At 36.0% G+C, this 24,952-nt stretch overlaps 1 protein-coding gene across 1 annotated transcript in view; it reads right to left on the bottom strand.

Annotated features, from left to right (window-relative positions):
• NOX4 (NADPH oxidase 4) overlaps window positions 1-24,952 on the bottom strand; it is a 194,444-nt gene that overhangs the window by 77,278 nt on the left and 92,214 nt on the right. Inside the window, exons 13-15 of the mRNA XM_025893954.2 lie at window positions 17,935-17,995; window positions 12,793-12,948; window positions 8,690-8,763 (exon numbers count right to left, since the gene is read on the bottom strand). Coding sequence (XP_025749739.1) covers window positions 8,690-8,763; window positions 12,793-12,948; window positions 17,935-17,995 — 291 coding nt within the window. The remainder of the gene's footprint in view (window positions 1-8,689; window positions 8,764-12,792; window positions 12,949-17,934; window positions 17,996-24,952) is intronic.

The following is a 24,952-nucleotide window of genomic DNA, read 5'->3' as shown; positions in this document are numbered from 1 at the left end:
AAACTTCCAAACTCATTTTATGAGGCCAGCATTACCTTGATCCCAAAACCAGACAAAGACCCCATCAAAAAAGAGAATTACAGACCAATATCCTTGATGAACATGGATGCAAAAATTCTCACCAAAATACTAGCCAATAGGATCCAACAGTACATTAAAAGGATTATTCACCATGACCAAGTGGGATTTATTCCTGGGCTGCAAGGCTGGTTCAACATCCGCAAATCAATCAACATGATACAATACATTAACAAAAGAAAGAGCAAGAAACATATGATCCTCTCAATAGATGCAGAAAAAGCATTTGACCAAGTACAGCATCCTTTCTTGATCAAAACTCTTCAGAGTATAGGGATAGAGTGTACATACCTCAATATCATAAAAGCCATCTATGAAAAAACCTACAGCGAATATCATTCTCAATGGGGAAAGGCTGAGAGCTTTTCCCCTAAGGTCAGGAACGCGGCAGGGATGTCCACTCTCACCACTGCTCTTCAACATAGTATTAGAAGTCGTAGCCACAGCAATCAGACAACAAAAAGAAATCAAAGGCATCCAAATCGGCAAAGAGGAAGTCAAACTCTCACTCTTTGCAGATGATATGATACTGTATGTGGAAAACCCAAAAGACTCCACCCCAAAACTGCTAACACTCATACAGGAATTCAGTAAAGTAGCAGGATATAAAATCAATGCACAGAAATCAGTGGCATTCCTATACACCAACAACAAGGCAGAAGAGAGACAAATCAAGGAGTCTATCCCATTTACAATTGCACCCAAAACCATTAGATACCTAGGAATAAATCTAACCAAAGAGGCAAAGGATCTGTACTCAGAAAACTATAAAATACTCATGAAAGAAATTGAAGAAGAAACAAAGAAATGGAAAAACGTTCCATGCTCATGGATTGGGAGAATCAACATTGTGAAGATGTCAATGCTACCTAGAGCAATCTGCACATTCAATGCAATCCCCATCAAAATACCATCCAGTTTTTTCAAAGAAATGGAACAAATAATCCTAAAATTTGTATGGAACCAGAAGAGACCCAGAATAGCCAGAGGAATACTGAAAAAGAAAAGCAAAGCTGGCGGCATCACAATTCCGGACTTCCAGCTCTATTACAAAGCTGTCATCATCAAGACAGTATGGTACTGGCACAAAAACAGACACATAGATCAATGGAACAGAATCGAGAGCCCAGAAATGGACCCTCAACTCTATGGTCAACTTATTTTTGACAAAGCAGGAAAGAATGTCCAAATGCAAAAAGACAGTCTCTTCAACAAATGGTGTTGGGAAAATTGGACAGCCACATGCAGAAGAATGAAACTGGACCATTTCCTTACACCACACACAAAAATAGACTCCAAATGGTTGAAAGACCTAAACGTGAGACAGGAGTCCATCCAAATCCTAAAGGAGAACACAGGTAGCAACCTTTTCGACCTTAGCCGCAGCAACTTCTTCCTAGAAACATCGCCAAAGGCACGGGAAGCCAGGGCAAAAATGAACTATTGGGATTTCATCAAGATAAAAAGCTTTTGCACAGCAAAAGAAACAGTCCACAAAACCAAAAGACAACCGACAGAATGGGAGAAAATATTTGCAAATTACATATCAGATAAAGGGCTAGTATCCAAAATCTATAAAGAACTTATGAAACTCTACACCCAAAGAACAAATAATCCAATCAAGAAATGGGCAGAAGACATGAACAGACATTTCTCCAAAGAAAACATCCAAATGGCCAAGAGGTACATGAAAAAGTGTTCAACATCGCTCGGCATCAGGGAAATCCAAATCAAAACCTCAATGAGATACCACCTCACACCCGTCAGAATGGCTAAAATTAACAAGTCAGGGAACGACAGATGTTGGCGGGGATGTGGAGAAAGGGGAACCCTCCTACACTGTTGGTGGGAATGCAAGCTGGTGCAACCACTCTGGAAAACAGTATGGAGGTTCCTCAGTTGAAATTACAGCTACCATTCGATCCAGCAATTGCACTACTGGGTATTTACCCCAAAGATACAAATGTAGGGACCCGAAGGGGTACGTGTACCCCAATGTTTATAGCAGCAATGTCCACAATCGCCAAACTGTGGAAAGAGCCAAGATATCCATTGACAGATGAATGGATAAAGAAGAGATGGTATATATACACAATGGAATACTATGCAGCCATCAAAAGGAATGAGATCTTGCCATTTGCAACGACGTGAATGGAACTGGAGGGTGTTATGCTGAGTGAAATAAGTCAATCAGAGAAAGACATGTATCACATGACCTCACTGATATGAGGAATTCTTAATCTCAGGAAACAAACTGAGTGTTACTGGAGTGGTTGGGCGTGGGAGGGATGGGGTGGCTGGGTGATAGACATTGGGGAGGCTATGTGTGATGGTGAGGGCTGTGAATTGTGCAAGACTGTTGAATCACAGATCTGTACTTCTGAAACAAATAACGCAACATATTTTATGAAAAAAGAAAAAGAAGAAGATAGCAGGAGAGGAAGAAAAGGGGAGTATGTCAGAGGGGGAGACGAACCATGAGAGATGATGGACTCTGAAAAACAAACTGAGGGTTCTAGAGGGGAGGGGGGTAGGGGGATGGGTTAGCCTGGTGATGGGTATTGAGGAGGACACGTTCTGCATGGAGCACTGGGTGTTATGAACAAACAATGAATCATGGAACACTGCACCAAAAACTAATGATGTAATATATGGTGATTAATATAACAATAAAAAAATTAAAAAAAAGGAAATTAATTGTTTGTGAAAATTTGATGTTTTATTTTCCTCAAAAAAAATATATGCACACTAATCTTAGAAAAACAAATTACTTCAAAAACTGGGAATGAAAGGGCAGACTTAGAGTGCTATATTCAAACCAACTAGAAAGATAGAGAGTATATATTTTCCTTTTCTGAAAAGTTTATATCAAATGAATGCTCTTTATTACCATGGTAACTCAGTATTGAATAACAGTTGCTATTTAAAATATTGCTTTCAAAGCAACATCAAAGACATTCATATTAATACTATTTTAGGTAAATCAGGAAATCTAGTTGCAGAGCAAGAATATTTTGCTCCTAAAGGTATAGAAATATCTTCTGTTGATAAAATTCAAACGGAAATTCTGCAATTCTAGAAGAAAAAGCAATCAGCTACATGCTCTGGTTATTTAAACTACCTTCTCCACAAATATTAAGGCCAATGTCAAAGGAATATAAAAAACAATATCTTATACTTATCTTACACAAGGAAAACAATTAAAAAAATTTAAAAAGCCCACACTTGTAAGTCAGAAGATGAGGACGTAGAACACAATGTATACACAACCAGAGCTATTAAATGAAGAAGATCCTTAATAAATGATAGAAAAAAAAGAAACATAAAAATCCTGTACTTGGCATATATCCTTCCACAATATTCCCTTGAGATTTTTCAACTATACCAAAATTAATCTATTATTATTCCTACTTTACATGGCATTAAATTATCCACATTCTAGAACTTATTTCTCTGAAAAGAATTATACAGCTTTACATAAGCGATGAGCTGAAAAATGAGAAAACTCCCACAATGCAGCATATTGTAGGTGAAGAAACTAAAAACCAGGTGGACTGACCAGCCCAAGGTCACATGGCTAGCAAGAGGCAAAGAGGTTTAAAAACAAGGCAACTCCCCCCCCCCCCCCAATCCATGGTCCAGTATTCTTTCCACTGCCTCACTGTTCTTTCTCTCCCTCACTCTTGGGAGAGAAAATGCTGTACTCCCTCCCTTACTTTCTTCTTGCCTAAGAATTACAAAATGAGGGGAAAAAAGGCAGCAGGTTCATACACAGTCTATATACCTGGACACCTGGTAATTTTAACACTATAAGGTCTGAACGTAGGCAAGGCAGTATTATACAATGGAAATTTATTTAATGGATCCTTTTATTTCCAGAGGAAGCACAGTGATAAAAGCCTGTTTCTTTAATACTCATTATTCTGGGTCCTACTTGTTAAACATACTATTAAAAAAATCAAAAGCAGCTTTTGAAAGAACTGTAGACAGACTTCTTGGCTATATATATCAATGAAGCAATGTCTATCACTAGCTTTCTTATAAAATATAAATTCTCTTCCATTGCCACAGAGGCTAAACTACAACAAAACTGACAGGGGGAGGGGTGCCTGGGTGGCTCAGTTGTTAAGCGTCTGCCTTCGGCTCAGGTCATGATCCCAGAGTCCTGGGATCGAGTCCCACATCGGGCTCCCTGCTCCGTGGGAAGCCTGCTTCTCCCTCTCCCACTCCCCCTGCTTGTGTTCCCTCTCTCGCTGTGTCTCTCTCTATCAAACAAATAAATAAAATCTTTAAGAAAAAAAACTGACAGGGGAAAATAAAGGAACAGAGGTTCAAGGAAAGTGAAAGTAAATAAGAGAGGCACTTTTGGATAAACACGTTATTGCTACTAAGCAATTCACCTTTTAAGGAAAATGTTATATTTTCATTTGTCACAGTAAATGCACTTTTTTAACAATGTTGGCATTCAACAAAAGAAACACCTCAAAGTGATCAAGGCTCAGCTTGATACTGTAATTCAGTTTCTGCTTTCTGCACAAACTCTGAATACCTGCTGGGTGCATATTCTATAAGGAACAGGCAATTTTATCCAAGATCCAAAGAAACTGGGCATTTTCTTTTATGTTTTTATGAAGTTCTAACTGAAAACCCTGGGCTAACAAAATTAATGGCATGCAATATATGGTCCTTTCAAGCTTATAAAAACCAGCCACATATGAGAGTCTTCTCTTAAATACAGGACCTCCTGGTCAAAGAACAAGCTTATAAAATGGATTAGGGAAGAGCAACAAGCAAATATATGAATCTGCTTCCTTTGTTAGGTTTTCATTGGACAAATGTGGGTTTTCCTTGATCCCTCTGGTTTTCTTTTTTGCATATGCATTTCCAATGTCAGTATTTTGCATCCTCACTAGCAATAAATATTATCAACAAAAAAAATTTGTTAACTAATAGGCAAAATAGAGTATTCTAGTTATTCTAATTAATATTTATTTGAATAGTATTACAATTTTCTCTGTTCCTGTAATTCACCCATTTCCTTTTTCAGCTTCTTATTGAATTGAAGGGACTCTTTATGTATTGAAGGTATTAGTGAGTCACTGCTTTAAATGTTTCTCTGTTCAATTGTTTTCTTTTTTGATGGGATTTTTATATTTTTACATAGCTAAATCTACTGAGTTTTCTCTCTGTATTCTAGAATAGATGGCCTTTTGTATCCAGAGATTGCTGTTAATTTCTCTTTTCTTCTGATTCCTTGATAGAATAACTTTTTTATGTTAAAATATTTAACCTATTTGGAATTAATTTTTGGTCATCTGAAGTAAAGATTTAATTTTTTTTAAATAGTTAAGTGACAATTGTTTTAACTATTTACAAACTAATACTTCATATTGATTTATGGACCTTTATCATATGATATGTATTTTTGTGTAGTAAAGGGTCTGTTTCTAGGATATCTATTTTTCTTTGTTAATAGATTTCCTGTCATTTTTGTTCTAGTAACATAGTGCTTAAACTATTTCAACATATAGGAGGAAGCAAGTAAATTAGCACATGGTTTAGCGTACAATGAGCCTGAGTTCAAATCTCAACTGATCCACTTAATAACTTCATGTTCCTAAGTACATCTTTTATCCTTATAAAATTCTTAGTTTGTAAAGTTTATTTCATTTTATAACATGTTTTAATAGGGCTAATCCTGTCATTCAAGATTTTCTAGACTTTTTGTTATTTATTTTTAGTTATTTTCTTCTGTTTTTTCAAATAAGCATTGATAATTATTTTTTACTTTGAATTTTGATTTCAATTGAAATTATATTAAGCCTATAATTTATCTTGGGGAGAATTAACAGTTTTAAATACTCAGACTTTATATCTCAAAACATCGTGTGTCCCTCTACACTGTTCTGTCCTTTAAAGAATCCTTCATTTTCTCGATATTGCTTGATTTTCAATTCTCACTGAAGTTAAATCAGCTTTTTATCCTCTGTGAATTCTTTTTAATATGGTAAAAATAATAAACACCAAATGAATGTTTTCAATAGGCCTAGGGAGTTTTTTGTTAAAGGCTTACTTATAAAGGCTAACTCCTCCAGCCAAATAAATAAGCAAACAAATATAATACATAATCAGTACAACTAAAAACCTCTTTTTGAAAGATAATTTGGAAAATGCTGCCTTTTGTTCCTACTCTGTAGAAAAAGTGAGAATAAGAATATTTATTCATGTAAATTCTTTCCCTGACCTAAAAAAAAAAAAAAAAAGGAAAAGGAAAAAAGAAAAAGAAAGAAGAGAAAAGAAAAGGAAAAAAAAATAATGTCCCATTGGTATTGGTTTGGATCTTGGCCCTGGTTGTCTTCTCTGCTATGTTTGCTGCCAGGCTTGAAAGTCTGTATGGTTGAGTACACTACCTCAACCAGAGAAGAGACAATATTCAAATGGCCACGGAAGAGTCTGCCATTCCAGCAGCAATAAATGATTTTCAGTTATTGTGAAAGTGGAAACTCAGAGGACTGTGTCATAAATGAGAAGGAGCTGGGGTAACAAAGGATGACAAATCACTTGACTATTCCATGAAGGACATCTAACTCTTAAAATACATTTTATTTGTTCTAATTAGAGGCATAGCTTTCTAGTAGGTATTGTCACTGAAAACACTGGGATATGCAAAGTTTTTATATAGATCTCTTCTTTCCTTTCCTCTTTAATTACGTTGATAGTGGCACCCAAGACATTTTACTAGTTTCTCAAACAGTGCCAATAAAAAAATGAGATTACCTCCTACTTTTAAGCTCTTCATCACACTATAGCAGACAATTTTAACTCTACTTACTCAGCTATCTATTGTACTATTCAGTTTGGCACATTTCTTGGGGTTCTCTAGCATTTCATGGCCATTATTTGTCACCTCCAAATTTACTAAAAATCTCATTTCATGCAAGAGTTTAGTTTTACCTTCTATTTACATCTGTTTATTACATCCCAACTCTCTTCCTTTGTTAAAGTTGAAAAATCATAAGTGGCAGCATTTTCATTGGATGCTATTCCAAAAACTCCCTGACTCAGTTGGCTCTGAATCCACAGGAGATAAGCACCTTCCTTCGGTATTAACACACTTAAAAGTCTTAGGTGTGTTCATTTGGATGACATTTACGAACCTATCTGCATCATAATCCATCAAGTTATAATTTTGCTTTAAAAATTACAATACATTTAGAGAACAGGAACTATATCCATTTAGCTTCCCTCATAAAGTACTTAGCAAGTGCAACAAACAAATGCATACTTACAAATGTTCCTCATGATCATGATAATGGCACACAATCATTGACTTTTTGGTTTCTTAGAAATTATTTAGTTCATTGACACTAGACTAACTTGGCAAAATGACATACACGTTCTTGGCTACCCAGTACATTACTGTCACATTTTTGACATTCCTAAGAAATCATATTATCAAGAAAATTCCTCATGGTTATTTTCTTTATAGAGTAAAATCAAGCAGAAAAAAACATTAGATAACCCAGAGTCCAAACTTCTCTTAGGGACAAAACAATTCATAATAAAAACAGAAAAATCCATGCAAACAAACCACTTTGCTATAATAACTCTACACCCAGGCCCCAAAAATGTAGGATTTGCTTATTTCCAAGATTTAAAAGTCACAATTCTTATTGGCTAGAAAACAAAAAGTGCACATTTTCCCCCCATCTTTGGGCTCATAAAATGACTGAACTAGAAAAAAACTTAGTGAGTATTGAATTCCAATCTTTTACTGAGCTGTCTCTACAGATGCTGTGGCATTATAAGTGAGCTGTCATCTACGAAACAATGACAGCACAGATTTCATGTTCATCAATTGAGAAATCAAGGGGAAAATAAATCACTCTCTCTCCTGAGAGCAGATAGGCATTTAAATTATAATATAAATTACTCATTTCCCTGATAGAAAAATTTCCTTGATTTCTGAGGTTAAGAAATATGAAATTTAACCCCAGCTCATATTTATTGAACGATTTATTATATTACAATAACAAATGAGTTATGTTGAATTCCATCAAATTAACTAATTAATTGTCCTCCATGATTTCCACATAGACTCACATGAGACCAGAATTACAGTGTTCCATTATAAAAGTAATATATAACATTAAGACATAAAACGTTAATCCTCAACCTGACCGAGACCCACCTAAATGTACATACAGGTAATTGCTTATGGATTTGCTACTCATCTCCCACTGCTAATCATAGTCCAGACCACACTATAAATTTGGTTACTCTCAGAGTTCAGGGGAAATTTAAAAATAGGAAGAATTTAGAATTTAACCCATTTATTTGCTATGGGCTTCTTTTGTACACTAACTCTGTCAATTTACCAGTCTCTAAAATACTCAATAATTCACAGCAGCCCATACCATCCCCAAGCCTCTCCCCTGCATTTTCCCACTGAGATAATTTTTATAAGGTTAGCAGTAACCCCAGTTATCGTTCTCCCATAGTTATTGTTTGGCTCTATTACATTGGACACTATACACCATTCATTCCACACAACTTTTTATCTCTTCAGCTTCCTTGGACAAATCTTTAATTTGGTGTCTTTGCTTCTAACCTGGTCTTTGTCCTTGCCAATCTGTGTAATACCAGCAAGGTGACTCATATAAAGTGCAAATTCTACTTCATGTCCTGTTTAAAGCCCTTCAATTTTTCAGCAACATCTTTAGGCAAAAAGACCAAACTTCTTAGCAATTCCAAGCTCCTCCATGACATGACCTCTGGATACCACCCCCGCTTGGCCTCCCAACACCATGATATTTTCCTCACATTCCATGATAGTTCACACCTCTGAGCCATTATTCATGCTATTTCTTTCCTTGGAATAATATCCCATTCTGGACATGTCCTGTTTACCCTGACACAGTTTGCCCTAGAAAGCCTCCTAACTCTCCCTCCCAGAAGCATCTGCATCCTCCATTTTAGAGAGCACAGCATCACATTTTGTTCATATACTCGACTCCTGCCCCCGCTAGCTTGTTGGTAAAGCAGAAGATATGCCTCTGGAGCTGCCTGCTTGCTTTCTTCCTTCCTTCTTCTGTCCATCCCTTTCTCCCTCCCTCCCTTCCTTCCTTCTCTTAACAAATAATTACATTTACTAAGAATAACCATTTTAATAGGACTTCAATACAGTGGTGAGCAAAAAGATTATTACCATAATTATGCTGAGTCTATTGGAGGAAACTTGCTACAGCAATGATAACACTTTGAATATATAGTTACTAATGGAGATAAGTGCCCTTAAGAACAGAAATATAGCAGCATATAAGAAACAAAACCTAAAATTGTCTAGGTGGCTTATTATAGAAGAAATGACACCTGAGCTGTGATCTAAAGATCCCAGGTACATGTGTGGGTAGGGGTGAGCACGGTGGTGGAGAGTACTGTTAACATATGGATCAGGATAGAGATAAGGTGGAAGGAAGCAAACAAAACAAAAATGAACCAAAAGGCAGTGTTGTTGTAGTGCAGAGAAGAAGAAACAGTTGAATCAAGATGAGAGGTAGGTCAGGACCAGAGCAGAGAGGCCATTCTAGGCCATCATGAGGATTTTCTATCTTTATCCTAGGAGCAATGGGAAGCTATTAAAGTAATTGAAGCAAAAGAAATGATTTAATTTGATTCAGGCTTTGAAGCTTCAGTGGCTACAGTGCAGAGAATGGATTGGAGGTGACAGCTATAGTGAATTCAATCAGGAGTAGACCAATGCTGGTAAAATCCAACAACACCAACACCATCCCTACCTGCACAATAGCTAATCTGAAGAGCTGGACATGCCTGGAAAAAATTCACAATTATTCTGAGCTGTCTCTCTTAAATTTTGGACCACATACCTTAGTAGGCCTCTTGGCACATCTCAGAAGGGCTACTGTGCTTCACTCATCAACTTACTATTTCAAATGATACATGATACCTTCCTCCATCTCCTCAAAATTCAGCATACCTTCCTCCATCCTCAGTCTCAGTGATAACCTTTCTATTTTTTTCACCAAGGAAACAGAAGGAACCAGAAGAGAAATCCCATTCCTTCTACTCCAAACTCCCCAATCCATCTGTAGCCATGCTCTGCAACCATCTTCTCTGTGTCCCCTCCTGTTAGGAAGCATGAACTGCTCAGCTGCCTTCTCTGCGGTCAACTCCTCCACTTGCACAGTGAATCCAGTTCTCCTGGAGTACATGAGGAGGCACATGTAGACCTTGCTTCTGTGATTATACCCTCTATCACTCCAGCAATATCAACTCTTTCCTCTCTACTTCATTCTCATTGTTCGCAGAAGTATGTAAACATAGTTGCTCAAATTAAATATATGTGTATGTGTATATATTTTATATTTCTACGTATGTATTTGTTACATGTCCTCTTAACTTATATCTCCCTTGTCCCTATATCCTCCTTCCTTCAGCTACTGACTTACTGCTTTATTCCATTTTATATCGAAACTCCTTAGAATTTGCCCAGTGGTGTTTTGGCAAATATTTAACAGCCAGGTCTTTAAAAACACTTTTTAAATCCTTTTTTTGTGATATCTGTCAATTTCTGTGGAATAAATACACTGTGATGATTTAAAGCTATTAAGCTTAACCTCAGTGAACAAGGAGTTGGAAGAGAAGCACTCAATGATCCAATGAGCTCACAGGAGCTGGCCCCAACATATCACTGGGTTTGTCTATACGGACCACCTCTGCTTCTCTTACTATCTCTTGGACCTACTTCAGACAGGCTTCTGTTCCCAATACTCCATTAAAAACACAGCTCTCAATGTCATTAATTCAGTCCTCAATTTACTCCACTTCTCAGAAGCAGCATTTGTTTCAATTGATCAATGCCTTTTTTTGAAACAATGTCTTATTCTGTCCAGGATTCAAACTCTCCTGATTCCCCTCTTATCTCCATGGCCACTCCATCTTTTTCACCTTTGCTGGACTCTATGTGTTGAAAGTCTCAGGACCCTGTTATACTTCTTCTCTATCTATACATATTTCTTAAAGTAGCTACTCTTGATAGGACAGTGATACTTTGGAGGAGCAGCTTTCAGAACTTGGGGAGGTAATTTGATTCTCACAATGATGATCAGCAGTTAGTTACTAAAGTTTGGAGGGTAGGGGTTGGAGACATTAGATATCCTGTAACATTGTGGAGGATGGGATGCTACGTAACAAGGAATTATCCCATTTCCTGCTTGTTTTTCGAATTACTTGCTGGACATTCATGTAAATGAAAAACTCATTTATCAAAAATGCTAAGTTTTTACATGACCTAAATAGGCACTAAAACATCCCAAGATTGCAACCACCCTGCAAACTGCAGTTATATTGTAAACTATTGTGTCTAGAACTTAACCAAAAGAAGTTCCCTATTTTGGAGAATCACACCATAAAGAAAATAGTGCTCATAGTATTTCAATTGTATTGGGATCCTGTATTTAGAACTCTTATTCATGATCATTCTGTATGTGGGTTAAGTCACATATTTCATTATGACTTCTAGAATAGCCATGCTTGAAAATTTAAATATGAAATGAAATCATTTACTATAAATTATTTTACTTTAATAGCTTCTTTATACTAAGGTTAGGACGAATATAACCAATATATTGGTTTTTAAAAATCATTTGTGTACATAATATCTGTAAAGTGCATATTAAGAATGTAAAGTGGGTATATAAAATGCTATAAAATGAATATAAATTGCTATAAAATGTACATTAATGTAATGACATACAGGGCAAATACATACAGTGTGAATATATAACATATACTATGTAAGATGTATATAAATGTATATTAAAATGTTTATAAATCTTACATAGATGAGAATTACTATTCTAGCTGATCCATGAATATAATAATTCCCGGGTTTGGATCTCTACCCTGACTTCCAGGGTCACACATGCAATGGCCTATTCAACCTTACTTTTTGAAAGTCTAAGAGGTATCTCAAATTTAAACTGTACAAAATGGAATCTGAATGCCCACTCTTGTGCTCCCTGATGTGCCACAAAGTTCTTTAACTCAATACACAGCAGCACTGTCCATCCACTTACTTACTTACTCTAAATACTTTATCTCTGATTCTTAACTCTTCTTTTTTTTAAATTTTTAAATTTTTTTAAAGAGTTTATTTATTTGAGAGAGAGAGCAGGGGGAGGGGCAGAAGAAGAGGAAGAGAGAATCTCAAGCAGACTCCACCTTAAGCGTGGAGTCCAATGTGGGGCTTGATCCCACGACCCTGAGATCATGACCTGAGCCAAAATCAAGAGTCGGCCCCTTAACCAGCTGAGCCACCCAAGCACCCCATGATTCCTAACTCTTCTTACATCCCGCCTCCAATCTGTCAACAATAGCTGTCAGATATACCTTCATAACCCATCCACTTTTCATGACCCTGTCACTGTCACCCTATGTCTAACTAGCACTTTCTCTTGTCTAGACAGCAGCAAGGGCTTCTCTCTAAACTCATCACCTAATTCCCACTCTAGCTTACCCCCATCATATTCTCTATACAAAAGCCAGAGTTACCATTTTACAATGTTAGCCAGACCCTAATCAAAATCCTCCAATGATTCTCTATAAGATTTAAAATAAAACTGAAGTCCGTAAATGCTTACCATGTCTGGTCCAAGGGTATTCTCAGATTTTATTTCCTACATTTCCACTTACTCAGTTCCAGCAACAACGCACTTTTAACTGGTCCTTGACCACAAATATTTGCCTGCTTCAGGGTTTTTACGCTTTCTCTCATCTCCCCCATTATTACTCCTCCGGATTCAGAGCTCTGTTCAGAGGCTTTGCAGACCTCCTGTAATGGTCCAAATCCTACCAAAACCAGGAATGACTACATAATTTAAGTGGAAGGAATTTAATACAGGGAACTAGTGACTTAGGTGAGGGAAGAACTGAAGTTAAAAGACCGTGAGGAAATACAGAGAATAGAAAGAAGCTACTACCATCATAGGGGCTTGATGGGGCACCAGGCTACCAGACCCCATAAACCAGGGCCATATGGCAGGAGATAAAACCACTACTGAAGCATCATTAAAATGATGATACATTCCCCACCCCAACAAAATGTTTGACCTGTTTTCTGCCACTCTCTGAATTCCGACCTTTTCCCCCTTCTCCATAAATGAAATCATTTAAAATAAATAAATAACCGCAGCCTGACAACCACTAGGTAGTATGTATTAAAACAAAATGGATATCATTCAGATGTAGATTTCTAAACCATGTCTTTTTTCTCAATCACATAAAAATGCAAGTCCTCCTATAGCCCGTAGTGTCCAATGCCCTGCTTACCTCTCCGATCTATTTCCTACTGTTCTCCCCCTCTCCAACTCTATTGTAGCCCCACTGGCCTCCTTGTTGTTCCTTGAGTATCCAAACTTATCCCCACCTCAGGGACTTTGCACTTACTCTTTCCTTAGTCTAAATACACTTCTTCCTGAAATCCACCTGACATCCCCTCATCTCCTTGTATGTAACTAAACACCCAGTCTAAAACAGCACTCCCACCCTTCATCATTCTTACTCCCTTACCTTTATTTTTCTTCATAGCATTTATCACTATCTAACATATTACACCTTGTTTTTTGTTGTTGTTGTTGTTGTTGTTGTTGTTGTTTACTGGAGATCTCTACTGACTAGAATACAGTCTCTAGGAGAGCAGAGACCTTGTCTGTTTTGGCCGATTCTGTATCTCCAGACACAGTGCAGTGTCTGGTATACAGTAGGTATTTAATAAATATTTAATTATTAGCCTAAATAACAAAGAGATTAAATGTTATCTTCCACAAATGTCTAACCATGATAATTTGCTAGTCAAAGCAATAACAACAACAAAGAGTATCTCTAGTCACTCCTTTGTAGATGTAGCAATTGAAAACTCATATTTATTATGGGCTTAAGCTAAACCTTACACTATGTGAACATTAATTATGTAAAACCCAGATATTTCATATATACAAGTATGATTTGTGCTGTTCAAAAAAGCCAGTTTGCTCAAACTTACTTTGGATCTGCTTTTTGGGCATGTCCTCCAAAATAGGGTTGGTATTCAAGAAGAGTACTTTTAATTCTTTGCTTTTTTTTACAGCCACCAAAAGCCATTCACAGATACATATGGTATAAGGTAGATGCCACAATTGTTCTAAAACACGTTCTCAGAAAATAATAACATTATTATAATTTGTGTGGTCATAATCTGACCTGCAAAGAGTTCCCCAAATGAAAAAAAATACCTTAAATGCATTACACATATTCTGTTTTAAACTTTTCATAAACAATCAGCTAGATGAAGTATAATATATACCTGGCCAATTTGGTGACAGAAATAAATAGAGAATTATCAACTCTTTTTTTGGTCTAGTCTTCAACTAAAATCCTATCTAAGGTTACTTGTAGTATGAGTATCAATGTATTATGTATTGAGGCAAATTCATGATGTTATATGGCCCTGTTTTCCCACTTTTGATCCTCAAAGTGAACTATATCTTCTGACTGTAGCAATATTTTCCAATAGACAATAAATCGATAGAAATTGATACCACTGATTCAAGAAAAAGTTGTTATATGATATATACAATAAGCCTTCTGTTGCATATTTATCCAGTTGTCAATCCATTAATTATTGAATGGAAAAGAGACAAAATTTTTAGAATAATTTCAATACAGGTATTATACATAGAACGCTTTTGTAGTAAAACTTAACCTCTCTAGAGTAAGCTGCTATTTAGACTACTAAAAAAACCAACACTATATAACATTATCTCAGACATTATTCAATAGTAATGATATCTAATGCACAAAATAACAAAATATTTTGGATAGTTAGAATGATAATCAAACCAGTAGGCAATCTGTGACCATGTATTGAAATTGGAAAGCATGACTGATTCTAGAAAAGCAACAAAATATTAATATGATGATAAATCCCCTTGAGTAATTCACTCTACCCACTCTACCACCATCATTTCAAGGAAAAACCTAAATCGTGTTTGAGGTTTGAAGGGTCTTCCAAACTTAATAAGCCTTTCACATACTTAAGGGGTGCAACAAGAGTCCTGGTTAAAATAAAAAGCTAGACAATAAATCTGAAACTTTGAGGCCTCCTTGTCCTGGGATATGCAGCTGCTTAAATTGCTTCTTGGTCACTTTGCTGCTGGGTATCATTGATTAGTCTTGGAAAGATCATCGATGGGGCAGTCTTTCGACCTGCCCAAGGCAGAACATATTTCAGGGAAGAAAAAGATAAATGTAAAATATCTGTCAGTTTAGAAAGGCAAACCACTGATATTCAAATTTTAAGCACCCCTTTGATATTTCCTACCCCTGTTGCTCTTAATACTAAGTTTTAATCAATTCTTTTAGAACAAAATCCAATGATCTTAGGAGTAATGTTCCCAGTTTTCCTTCCATAATTATAATTCTATTGTTTTAAGACAGCTAAACCTTTTTTTGAACTAAAGTGCCAGACATTATTTAGTGCAGAGTCATTTAGGGGTTTTATGCATGAACGCTTGACATTTTTTTCCAAGTCAACAAATATTTAAAGTCAACAACCACGAAGGTTTATTAATTGAAATGCATCTGACTGGAACTGAACTCTGAATAGAATGATCTTGTTTCTCCCTCAATGGCACAGTACATAAAAAAGGAGGATAAAATTAAAACTAGTAGGTGTTCTTAAAAGGAAAGATTGAAATAAATGATGAGGTAATCATTTATTTTAGTGAGCTACTGACAACGGAAAATAATTTTATGAAGAAACTCAGTAACAATAGCTAGTAACAATCCATCATGAAGTTTCTCCTTACCATGATGCAGGGGCGCCTGGGTGGCTCAGTTGGTTAAGCAACTGCTTTCGGCTCAGGTCATGATCCCAGAGTCCCGGGATTGAGTCCCACATCAGGCTCCTGGCTCAGCGGGGGTTCTGCTTCTCCCTCTGACCCTACCCCCTCTTGGGCTCTCTCTCTCTCCTTACCATGATGCATTAAATTATATCTTCACTATGCTGCTTCCCTTCAGATATAGAATTTTATCAATTACCATTCATTACTGAAGTTAATTCTTATTATTATAATTATATTATTATATATATATTATTATATATAATGTTGACAATTATATTATTATATATTATATTAATTATATATATTTTTATTTTTTTTCATTTTATTATATATTTATATATTTATATATATAATAATAATAATTAATATATATATAATATATATAATATAATATATATTATATATAAATGTTGACAATTATTATATATATAATATATATATATTATAATTATAATATAATTCTGAATAGGTCATAATGCTCAAAGATCTTTTGACTAATCTCATCATTTTCCCATTAAATAATATGTTGTTTATTTTCTCCATTTTCATAAAGTCTCCAATTACAAGCTGGCTGTCCTTTCTATAGATAAAGAATTTACACACTGTAATCTTTAACTCTATGATATAAGCTCCTCCAATGTCCTTCTTTGTAAAATACCCCCTTCTCATCACACAATGTCTTGTCCTTTCCTGATTTTTACAGAAATTAGTTCCCCCCTTTCCAGTGCTAACTTCTTAAACCTGTGCTTGCAAATCCATTCCTTCTAGTCCTCTTTCCATTCCCACTCCTCCACTGACTCTCCTCCTCTGCCTTCCAGTACCAGTAAGTCTTTCCTTGATTCTAATTCATCCAACTAGCAAATTATTAATACTATTTTTGTTATGATGCCCCAAATCTTTCAAAAGTTCTCTAGCATCTCTAAGTTATTTTAGTATCTTGTCAAGGCATTCAAGATCTGCACTGAGCTGACTCTCAATGTCTTTTCCATAGTACTCCCAAGAATAAAATCTTTGCTTCTGCTAGGCTGATTGACTCACCTTTCTCAGATATGGTTTATGCATTACCCTCCCTGATTTTTCACAATGCTGTGAATTCTACTAAAATGACCTTCTTCATTTGCCTGATTTTCAAGGTTCAGCTCAAAGTCCCTCTTCTCTGTGAAGCTCCTCTTATAACCCTAGACTACTAATCTACCTTTTTCCAATTTCCTGCTCCTAGCTTAGCACTCAATTAGAAAATATTCTTATTTACACTTGCATTCATGTCCAAATCTGCATTCTTTCTTTTGAGCAACCAAACTAAACAACTAGCCAACAAACTAACATTTGATGAGCACTCACTTTTCAGTCACTGTATTGAACCAGGAGAATAGAAGAATGAATAATATTTCATTTATTTATTCAGAACTCTTAATATATCTCTCAGATAATACAAAAGTTTTTATTGAATAAATGAGTAACACATCACTAATATATTTGCTATTAAAAATGACCATTATTCCAAAGATGCTGTGGAGTTGATATATACACATAGGTAATACCACAGAAAAGTCATGTAAGAACTGGAAGATTTAAATCTCAATATAAATCCCAATCCCAGGTGTTGATTATTTTGAGAGTAAAACCAACAACCAATTTTAAAATCATATTTTCTAAAAAACACATTTCATTCTTCCCACTATTGCCAGTGCACCTGACAAGTAGACAGAAACCAATGATTTGCAAACACAGCAAACAATACATTATTGACAATTATTGATATCCAAGGTATTTGAATTCCAAAAATGCATCCTACAAGAAAATATGACTATCAAAACTATATATGCAAAGAAAGAAAACAAAACAACAGCTTGAGAACATATACACATTAAGTCCTACTACTTAAACACATGCAAACTATTGTATGACCCATTATTCTCAAAGTAGGTACCTTAAAGCTCTATGTTCCACATACCTGTCCAGTCTCCTACTATTTTAAGGTGGACCCCAAATGTTGCTTTGGTTTCAGTAGGACACTAAAAAACAAAAACAAAAACCTCTGGAATCAATTCTTAGTAATAGTTACGTATTACTAAACTATGATTTAATTACAATTTTCATTCTCATAGCAAGTCCCCAAAATCAATAGAAAATAGAAAGGAATGAACTAAAAATTGATATAGATCCTCATTAGTGGAAGTAAAAAGCACTGTTGACCCATCGATAAGTCAGTATACATTTCTCTAAAAACCCTATATAAAAAAATCTATATCTATATAAAAAATTACACATAGTCTAAAATTGTCAGTATATCACATTTAACAACAAATATTGCCAAAACACCTTTCGAGTTAAAATATTTAAGAGGACGGAGCTTTTAACCACAAAGGAAGAAATGGAGACTAATGATTTTAATGTCTTTTGCTCTCCAGATATTATTATACACTTCACATCTTAACAAATTCCAGGAATAAAGAAAAAAACATTTCCCAACGTGACCTGAGTTTTCCATGCCCAACAAGGAAACTCCTACTTAAAGAGTTCTATTTCCTTCCCTCCCTTAATTCTCAGAAGAAATAGTCTGGAGTGAACTGGCAAGGGTAGCTGGGAAGAAGAATGAGTGTGGCTACGGAAGTAAGAAAAATATCTGCGGCTCCACATTTACAAAATGTAGAAAACACCCACATCACTAAAATGAGAGAATAATTTTTGGCTCACAATAAGGAAATGCAGAATCTCCTTTTATTTTTCAGAACTTCAATCCCTCATCTGTAATCCCCAGATTCAAACGCTATGAAAAGTAAGTTTTTTCATAACTTATTTGGTGGCATTTATCTGACTTGAATTTATGGGAGGGTAATGATAGGAGGCTAATACCTCTGTATAAAAATTTATACAGAAGTGTTTTCCTACAGAATTATCCATTTGTTGGGGTGCCTGGGTGGCTCAGTCAGTTAAGAGTAGGCCTTCGGCTCACGTAATGATCCCGGGGTCCTGGGATTGAGTACTGCATCGGGCTCCCTCCTCAGTGGGGAGTCTGCTTCTCCCTCTCCTCCCTGTTCATGTTAGCTCTCTCTCCCTATCTCTCTGTCTCTCAAATAAGTAAATAAAATCTTAAAAAAAAGTATCCATTTGTTTAAGAATGTTACCGCATATCGTGCTAGAGATCTTATGTAATACACAAAACATACATACCTTTTAAAATCCACAAAATTCTGAATTCTGAAAACACATCTAATCTACGGGTTATGGATAAGAACTTTATACACACTATTATGTTTAACTGTATGATAAAAGTTCTTTCAACTGCCCACTTCCCTTTCTTATCACACAATATCTTGTCCTTTCCCGATTTTTACAGAAATTAGTCCCCCCTTTCCATTGCTAACTTCTCAAACCTGTAACTACCAAGCTTTCATTGAGTATCATGTGCCAAGGGCAGTGCCAAGTTCCTTATTTCCAAAATCTCACAATAACCCCTGTCTTTCATAGTTAGGGAAACTGAATAATTGATACTTAAAAATATGAACTTGCCCAAGATCATATGACTAGTAAGAAGATGAGACCGAGTCTGGATCCAAGTCTATCTGACTACGTAGTTCTTAACTATGGCAAGTCACTGTCTCCACTAAGGCAAACATGGAAAATGGGTAAGGGTCACATGAGAAATCAAATGGAGTAGGAGGAAGAAAAGTTATTTGTTGAAGATTACTAGAATCAACGTACAGCAATGAGAATTAAGGGGAAATATGAGCTGAAGTCATATGTGGTCCTGGGGGCCCTGTGATGGAGAATGGGTGCATTAAGCAAGTCAAGATCCTCAAGCTCACTGTGTCAGCCAACTAATGTAGGTCACATTGGAATGCTATAAGAAGAGGAAATAAAGGGAGATGAAGACACCGTGGAGAAATGTAAAGAACACACAGTCAAAAAAGAATGGAAGCTTGGAAACCAGTGAGAATACTAAAATAAAAATATAGGTATTGCCCACTTGTTCACCACAAATCAGAAATGTACTAAAAAGTACACGATGTAATAAATGGTCAGGGTTGGGAATTGATGTGACATGGAATTTCCAAACTACTCTTCTGCAATCAGTGTTTCTAACAGAATCATTACTGTATGATAAAAATATTAAAGGAAGTAAAAAATACTATAAAAATGATATTATTTAGGGATGCCTGGGTGGCTCAGTCAGTTAGGCGACTGCCTTCGGCTCAGGTCATGATCCCAAGGTCCTGGGATCAAGTCCCACATCAGGCTCCTTGCTCAGCGGGGAGCCTGCTTCTCCCTCTGCCTTCTGATCCCCCTGCTTGTGCTCTCTCTCTCTCTCTCTGACAAATAAAATTTTTAAAAAAAGATATTATTTAAATATTATTTGTACTATTAAAATGCTATTTCATTTATAATTGTGACTCTAATATTTATCTCATTTGCCTTCTGGTTTTTAATAACTCTGAGGTCATTAAGTTTTGTTCACTAGTATATCTTAATAATTATACCATTAGTAAGATGGTGTGATCTGTAAAACCACCCATCATTTTTACTTCATACTATTTAACACTGGCCAGAGCCTCTATGCAGTAAAATTTGTAGCTTGCAGAAAGCAAGAACCCCAACAGAGTCCCAAGCTACTAATCTGTTTGTCCATGAGTCACTTGATGTCTTCCTCATTGTGAACTAACCCTTAGATTATAAAAAGAAGATCTAAGCCAAGAAGGTATCAGAAGAGAGAGCAAAAAAGTTAGTCTTGGGGTGCCTGAGTGTGCATCCGACTTGATATAATCTCATATTCTAAAGGAAAACATATCTTCTCAAATATTCATATCTCTAAAGCCCATTTTTTCAGTGCAAACATTGTAAAAGAGACTCACATGTGATAACATCCCCTCCAGTCCTGTAGAAGCCTGCAAACCTCCCTCTTGTGAGGCTGGCCAAATGTATCAGTACAGTTTTTAAGGCTGATCTGATTTTGAATAGATAAAACATAATACTGTTTCTCTCGAACTCTGGGTATAATACCTTTATAAGTTACTGACACTTTTTCAAACTAACTAGGAAGAAGAACACAGAATTTAACATAGTCTTTGCCTAATCATATTGCCTCAAATTTGAAGGGGGCCTGCCGGATAAACACACAGAATGGTTTCAGCACGTGTGGTTTGAAACAATGACTGGAGATCTTAGAATCAGCTTTGCACAAAAAATGTTCAGATTCACTAATGTTGCTTAAACATAGTGTAGTGATTCTTTAATGCTTCCTCACTATCTTAATTTTTTTTTAATTTTTAAAAAGTTTTATTCAAATTCCAGTTAGTTAACATACAGTGTGATATTAGTTTTAGTTTTAGGTGTACAATACAGTGATTCAACACTTCCATACATCACCAGGTGCTCATCACAAGTGCCCTCCTTAACTCCCAACACCTGTTTCCCCATCCCCCCTCCCCTCCTCCCCTCTGGTAACCACCAGTTTGTTCTCTATAGTTAGGAGTCTGTTTCCAGGTTTCTCTCTCTCTCTTTTTTTTCCCTTCACTTGTTTGTTTTGTGAAATCATATGATACTTGTCTTTCTGTGACAGACTTATTTTGCTTAGCATAATACTCTTTAGCTCCACCTATGTCATTGCAAATGGCAAGATTTCATTCTTTTTCATGGCTGAATAATATTTCTGTGTGTGTGTGTACACCAAACTGGACAGCAAGATGCAAAAGAATGAAAAAAGACCAAGACCACTTTCTTACACCATGCACAAAACTAGATTCAAAATGGATGAAAGACCTAAATGTGAGACAGGAGACCATCAAAATCCTAGAGGAGAACACAGACCTTTTTGACATCGGCCATAGCAACTTCTTTCTAGATATGTCTCCTCACTATCTTTTTAATAGTGCTTAAAAAAACTTCTCAAAGAAAAGAAATAGTAAAGTACAGATATCTATGGCTATCTACCTCCCCTAGAACATTAAGAAGGAAATATGCTTATGACAAGTTTTCAGTTTAAAAAGTTTCAGGATAATATGTGTACTTAAGCTTATATTATTAAAATAAAAACAGATATGAATGTTTCTTCCTATACAGAGAAATAAGTTGAAAAGAATACATAATATTGCATTAGGAATATTAACTTCTGGGAAGCAAAACTGAAGACAAAATGAGAAGTCATTTTGTATACCTCTCCTTTCTAAATTTATTATTAGCCTTTGTAATGTTTATAATTTTAAATATTTTAAAAACATAATTTAAAATGTAAACAATAAGACATTGCTGAGTCTCAACTTAGTCTCACTTAAGTTTCCTAGATGAAGAGAAAGAGTATGGCTCATGTTGACCATAATATATGTACCAAAATATACATCACCCAGTTTAAGGATAAGAAAATAAAGTGACCAAATTTGTACGAAAGAACGGATCTGGAGGAATTTCTATTTTGATATCCTTGAGTAGAAATGTTTTCCTTCAAATTATTTGTTCAATATGGCATTGAGTTTTTTAAAGTGCTCAAATGACCAATGATTTTATAACAGTCCCACAAAAATATAAACAGATATTACATAATCATCTTACATTTGAGAACGACATGTAAAAATGATATCACTGCACAATGATCTATTCAACATGGAAAAGAAATTTAAAAGCCACAGTGTGTTTGTTTTTAAATCAAGAACCTTGCAATAATAAAAAAATGATTCTAAAGTAGATGTTACTATATTAAACATTCTATTTTCAATATAACAAATTTCTTAAGCCAGAGAAAATGATCACAGAATATGAGTCTTTAATCATTATTGTCAAGTTTTATTTCTAACCCCTTCTTCCAAAGCTCTAGTTTCTATGCCTGCTAGATTTTTCCACCTGAAATTTACTCTATATTTAAAATTATCTCATTATCTTACTTTTCAAATTGTCTTCTCTTTCTGATTCTCTTACTCTGGACATAGAACCTATGCCCTTATCAGAGCAGGAGCTCAAATCGCAGAGGAATATCATATATATCTCTCCCTGCCAGCATTCAATCAATTTTCAAGTCCTCTAAAATAACCTTACCAAAGAAAATGTCTGATTACAGCAGTCTCCTATCAAGTAACCTTTTGTGTCCTCCTAAGGAAAAACATCCACCTTCTTTCCTACAGTCTATAACTAACCACACATGTTCCAAATTCTTTCCAACTTTATATTCCATATTCCTCCTTGACCACTCTAATCCAGCTAAGCCAAAATGGATCAGCTAATACATTTCCCTGGCCTCTCACTTTCCCACTTTCTAGTCTACTCATGTAGAATGACTCCATGCCCATTTCTCATCCTGTACTCTAGCAAATCCTTAAGACTCGTCTCAAATGCCACCACTTTCATGAAGAAATCCTGATTTTCCCTGCCATGAAAATTCCTCACTTTCTTGACCCTCTAAATTATTTTACTTTTATGCCCTTTATTACGGTTCACCTCTTTAATTCTATGTAATTTCTCTCTGTATTAAAATATATTTACAATGTCTTGAGATCAAGAAATATTTCTAAGTCAGTACTGTATATTCCATAGCACCTTACTCATAGTGGGTATGCATTAAAATATCATCAGTTCAGTAAAATATTGGAGAATTAACCTGAGAATGAATAAGGACTTCAATGACGGACAATTCTTCTATAATTTATTCATACATTCAAACATGAATCCAAAGTGTTCCAGAGACTATACTAGGAGCTCATGCAATTTCACAAATGAGGATTGTTCTAGAAGTAAGAGAGGAGATAATGAGCCAGGAGCACAGAACCCATCACAATTAATGCAACATCATGACTCTAAACATTTTGACAAATACAATATTTTAATGTCTACTTGTTTACTTGAAGAAAAAAAGATTAGTGTTTACTTGTATGTTTGCATGAAAAAATAGACTCTACCTTAAACAGAAAGATCCTGGAAGAGTATGTAAATGAAATGTTTATGAACTGTGAAAGAATGTGTGTATTTATCTCAACTCCCTCAAAAAAACAAAACACTAAAATGATGGTTTAGGAATACAAAAACACAAATTAAAACAGCAAAGATAACATGGGGTATGATATCAACAATGGAGAGGTGTCAACAAAATCTGGCATGGTGAAATGTGGATGAGATGGTGGTTGGGAAACTGATGGAAGAAACATATGAAGCTTAAATCCCACTACCTTCATAAAGGGGATCACCTTGAGAAGCAAGCCCATCTTTCCCTCACAACAGACCTCAGAGGCAAAGAAGGAAGCCAGGGTTCAACTTATGATTTAAAAAAAAGAGAAAGAGGAATTGTGTTCACATCTGTATATGGGATAATCTGACCCCCAGAATCATCTGACCCCAAACACAAGCCAGGCAACTCTTCCTCCACAAACCCAAAGACAAGTAGAGGTGGGCCAGAAGGGGCTCTAGATGTAGGAATAATCTGTACAGTGGAAAGGAGAGCTGAGATTGCTGAGATCAGTGACTTTGCTGACTATCCCAGCAAATATTTAATGAAAACACACTAAATGCCATCTCAAATTTACTTTCCAAAACTGAGCTCTACAGACACTCATCAGGACCTGCTCTCCCCATGACCTGCCCTAGCTCAATGAAGCCCCAGTTGCTCAGACCAAACACACGGGAGATAACCTTGACTCTTCTATTGCACATTCCATACTCTGGCTATCAAGAAATCCTGTTAGCGCTCACTTAAAACATATTCCGAATCTGACCCCTTCTCACCAGCTCCACTGTCACCTCCCTCGTCCAAGCCATCCCAATACCTCAACTGGATGCCCACAACAGCCTCCTAACTGGTCTCCCTACTTCTGCTCATTTCCCTTCATCTAATCTTAACACAGCAGCAAGAGTAACCCCTATTAGGGGCACCTGGGTGGCTCAGTCATTAAGCGTCTGTGTTTGGCTCAGGTCATGATCCCAGGGTCCTGGGATCGAGCCCTGCATCGGGCTCCCTGCTCAGCGGGAAGCCTGCTTCTCCTTCTCCCACTCCC

This window comes from Callorhinus ursinus, unplaced genomic scaffold, assembly GCF_003265705.2.
Source record: "Callorhinus ursinus isolate GAN/ISIS: 27379988/994484 unplaced genomic scaffold, GSC_fseal_2.0 scaffold93, whole genome shotgun sequence".
NCBI classification, from domain to species: domain Eukaryota; kingdom Metazoa; phylum Chordata; class Mammalia; order Carnivora; family Otariidae; genus Callorhinus; species Callorhinus ursinus.
This window is presented reverse-complemented; position numbering and strand designations above follow the sequence as displayed.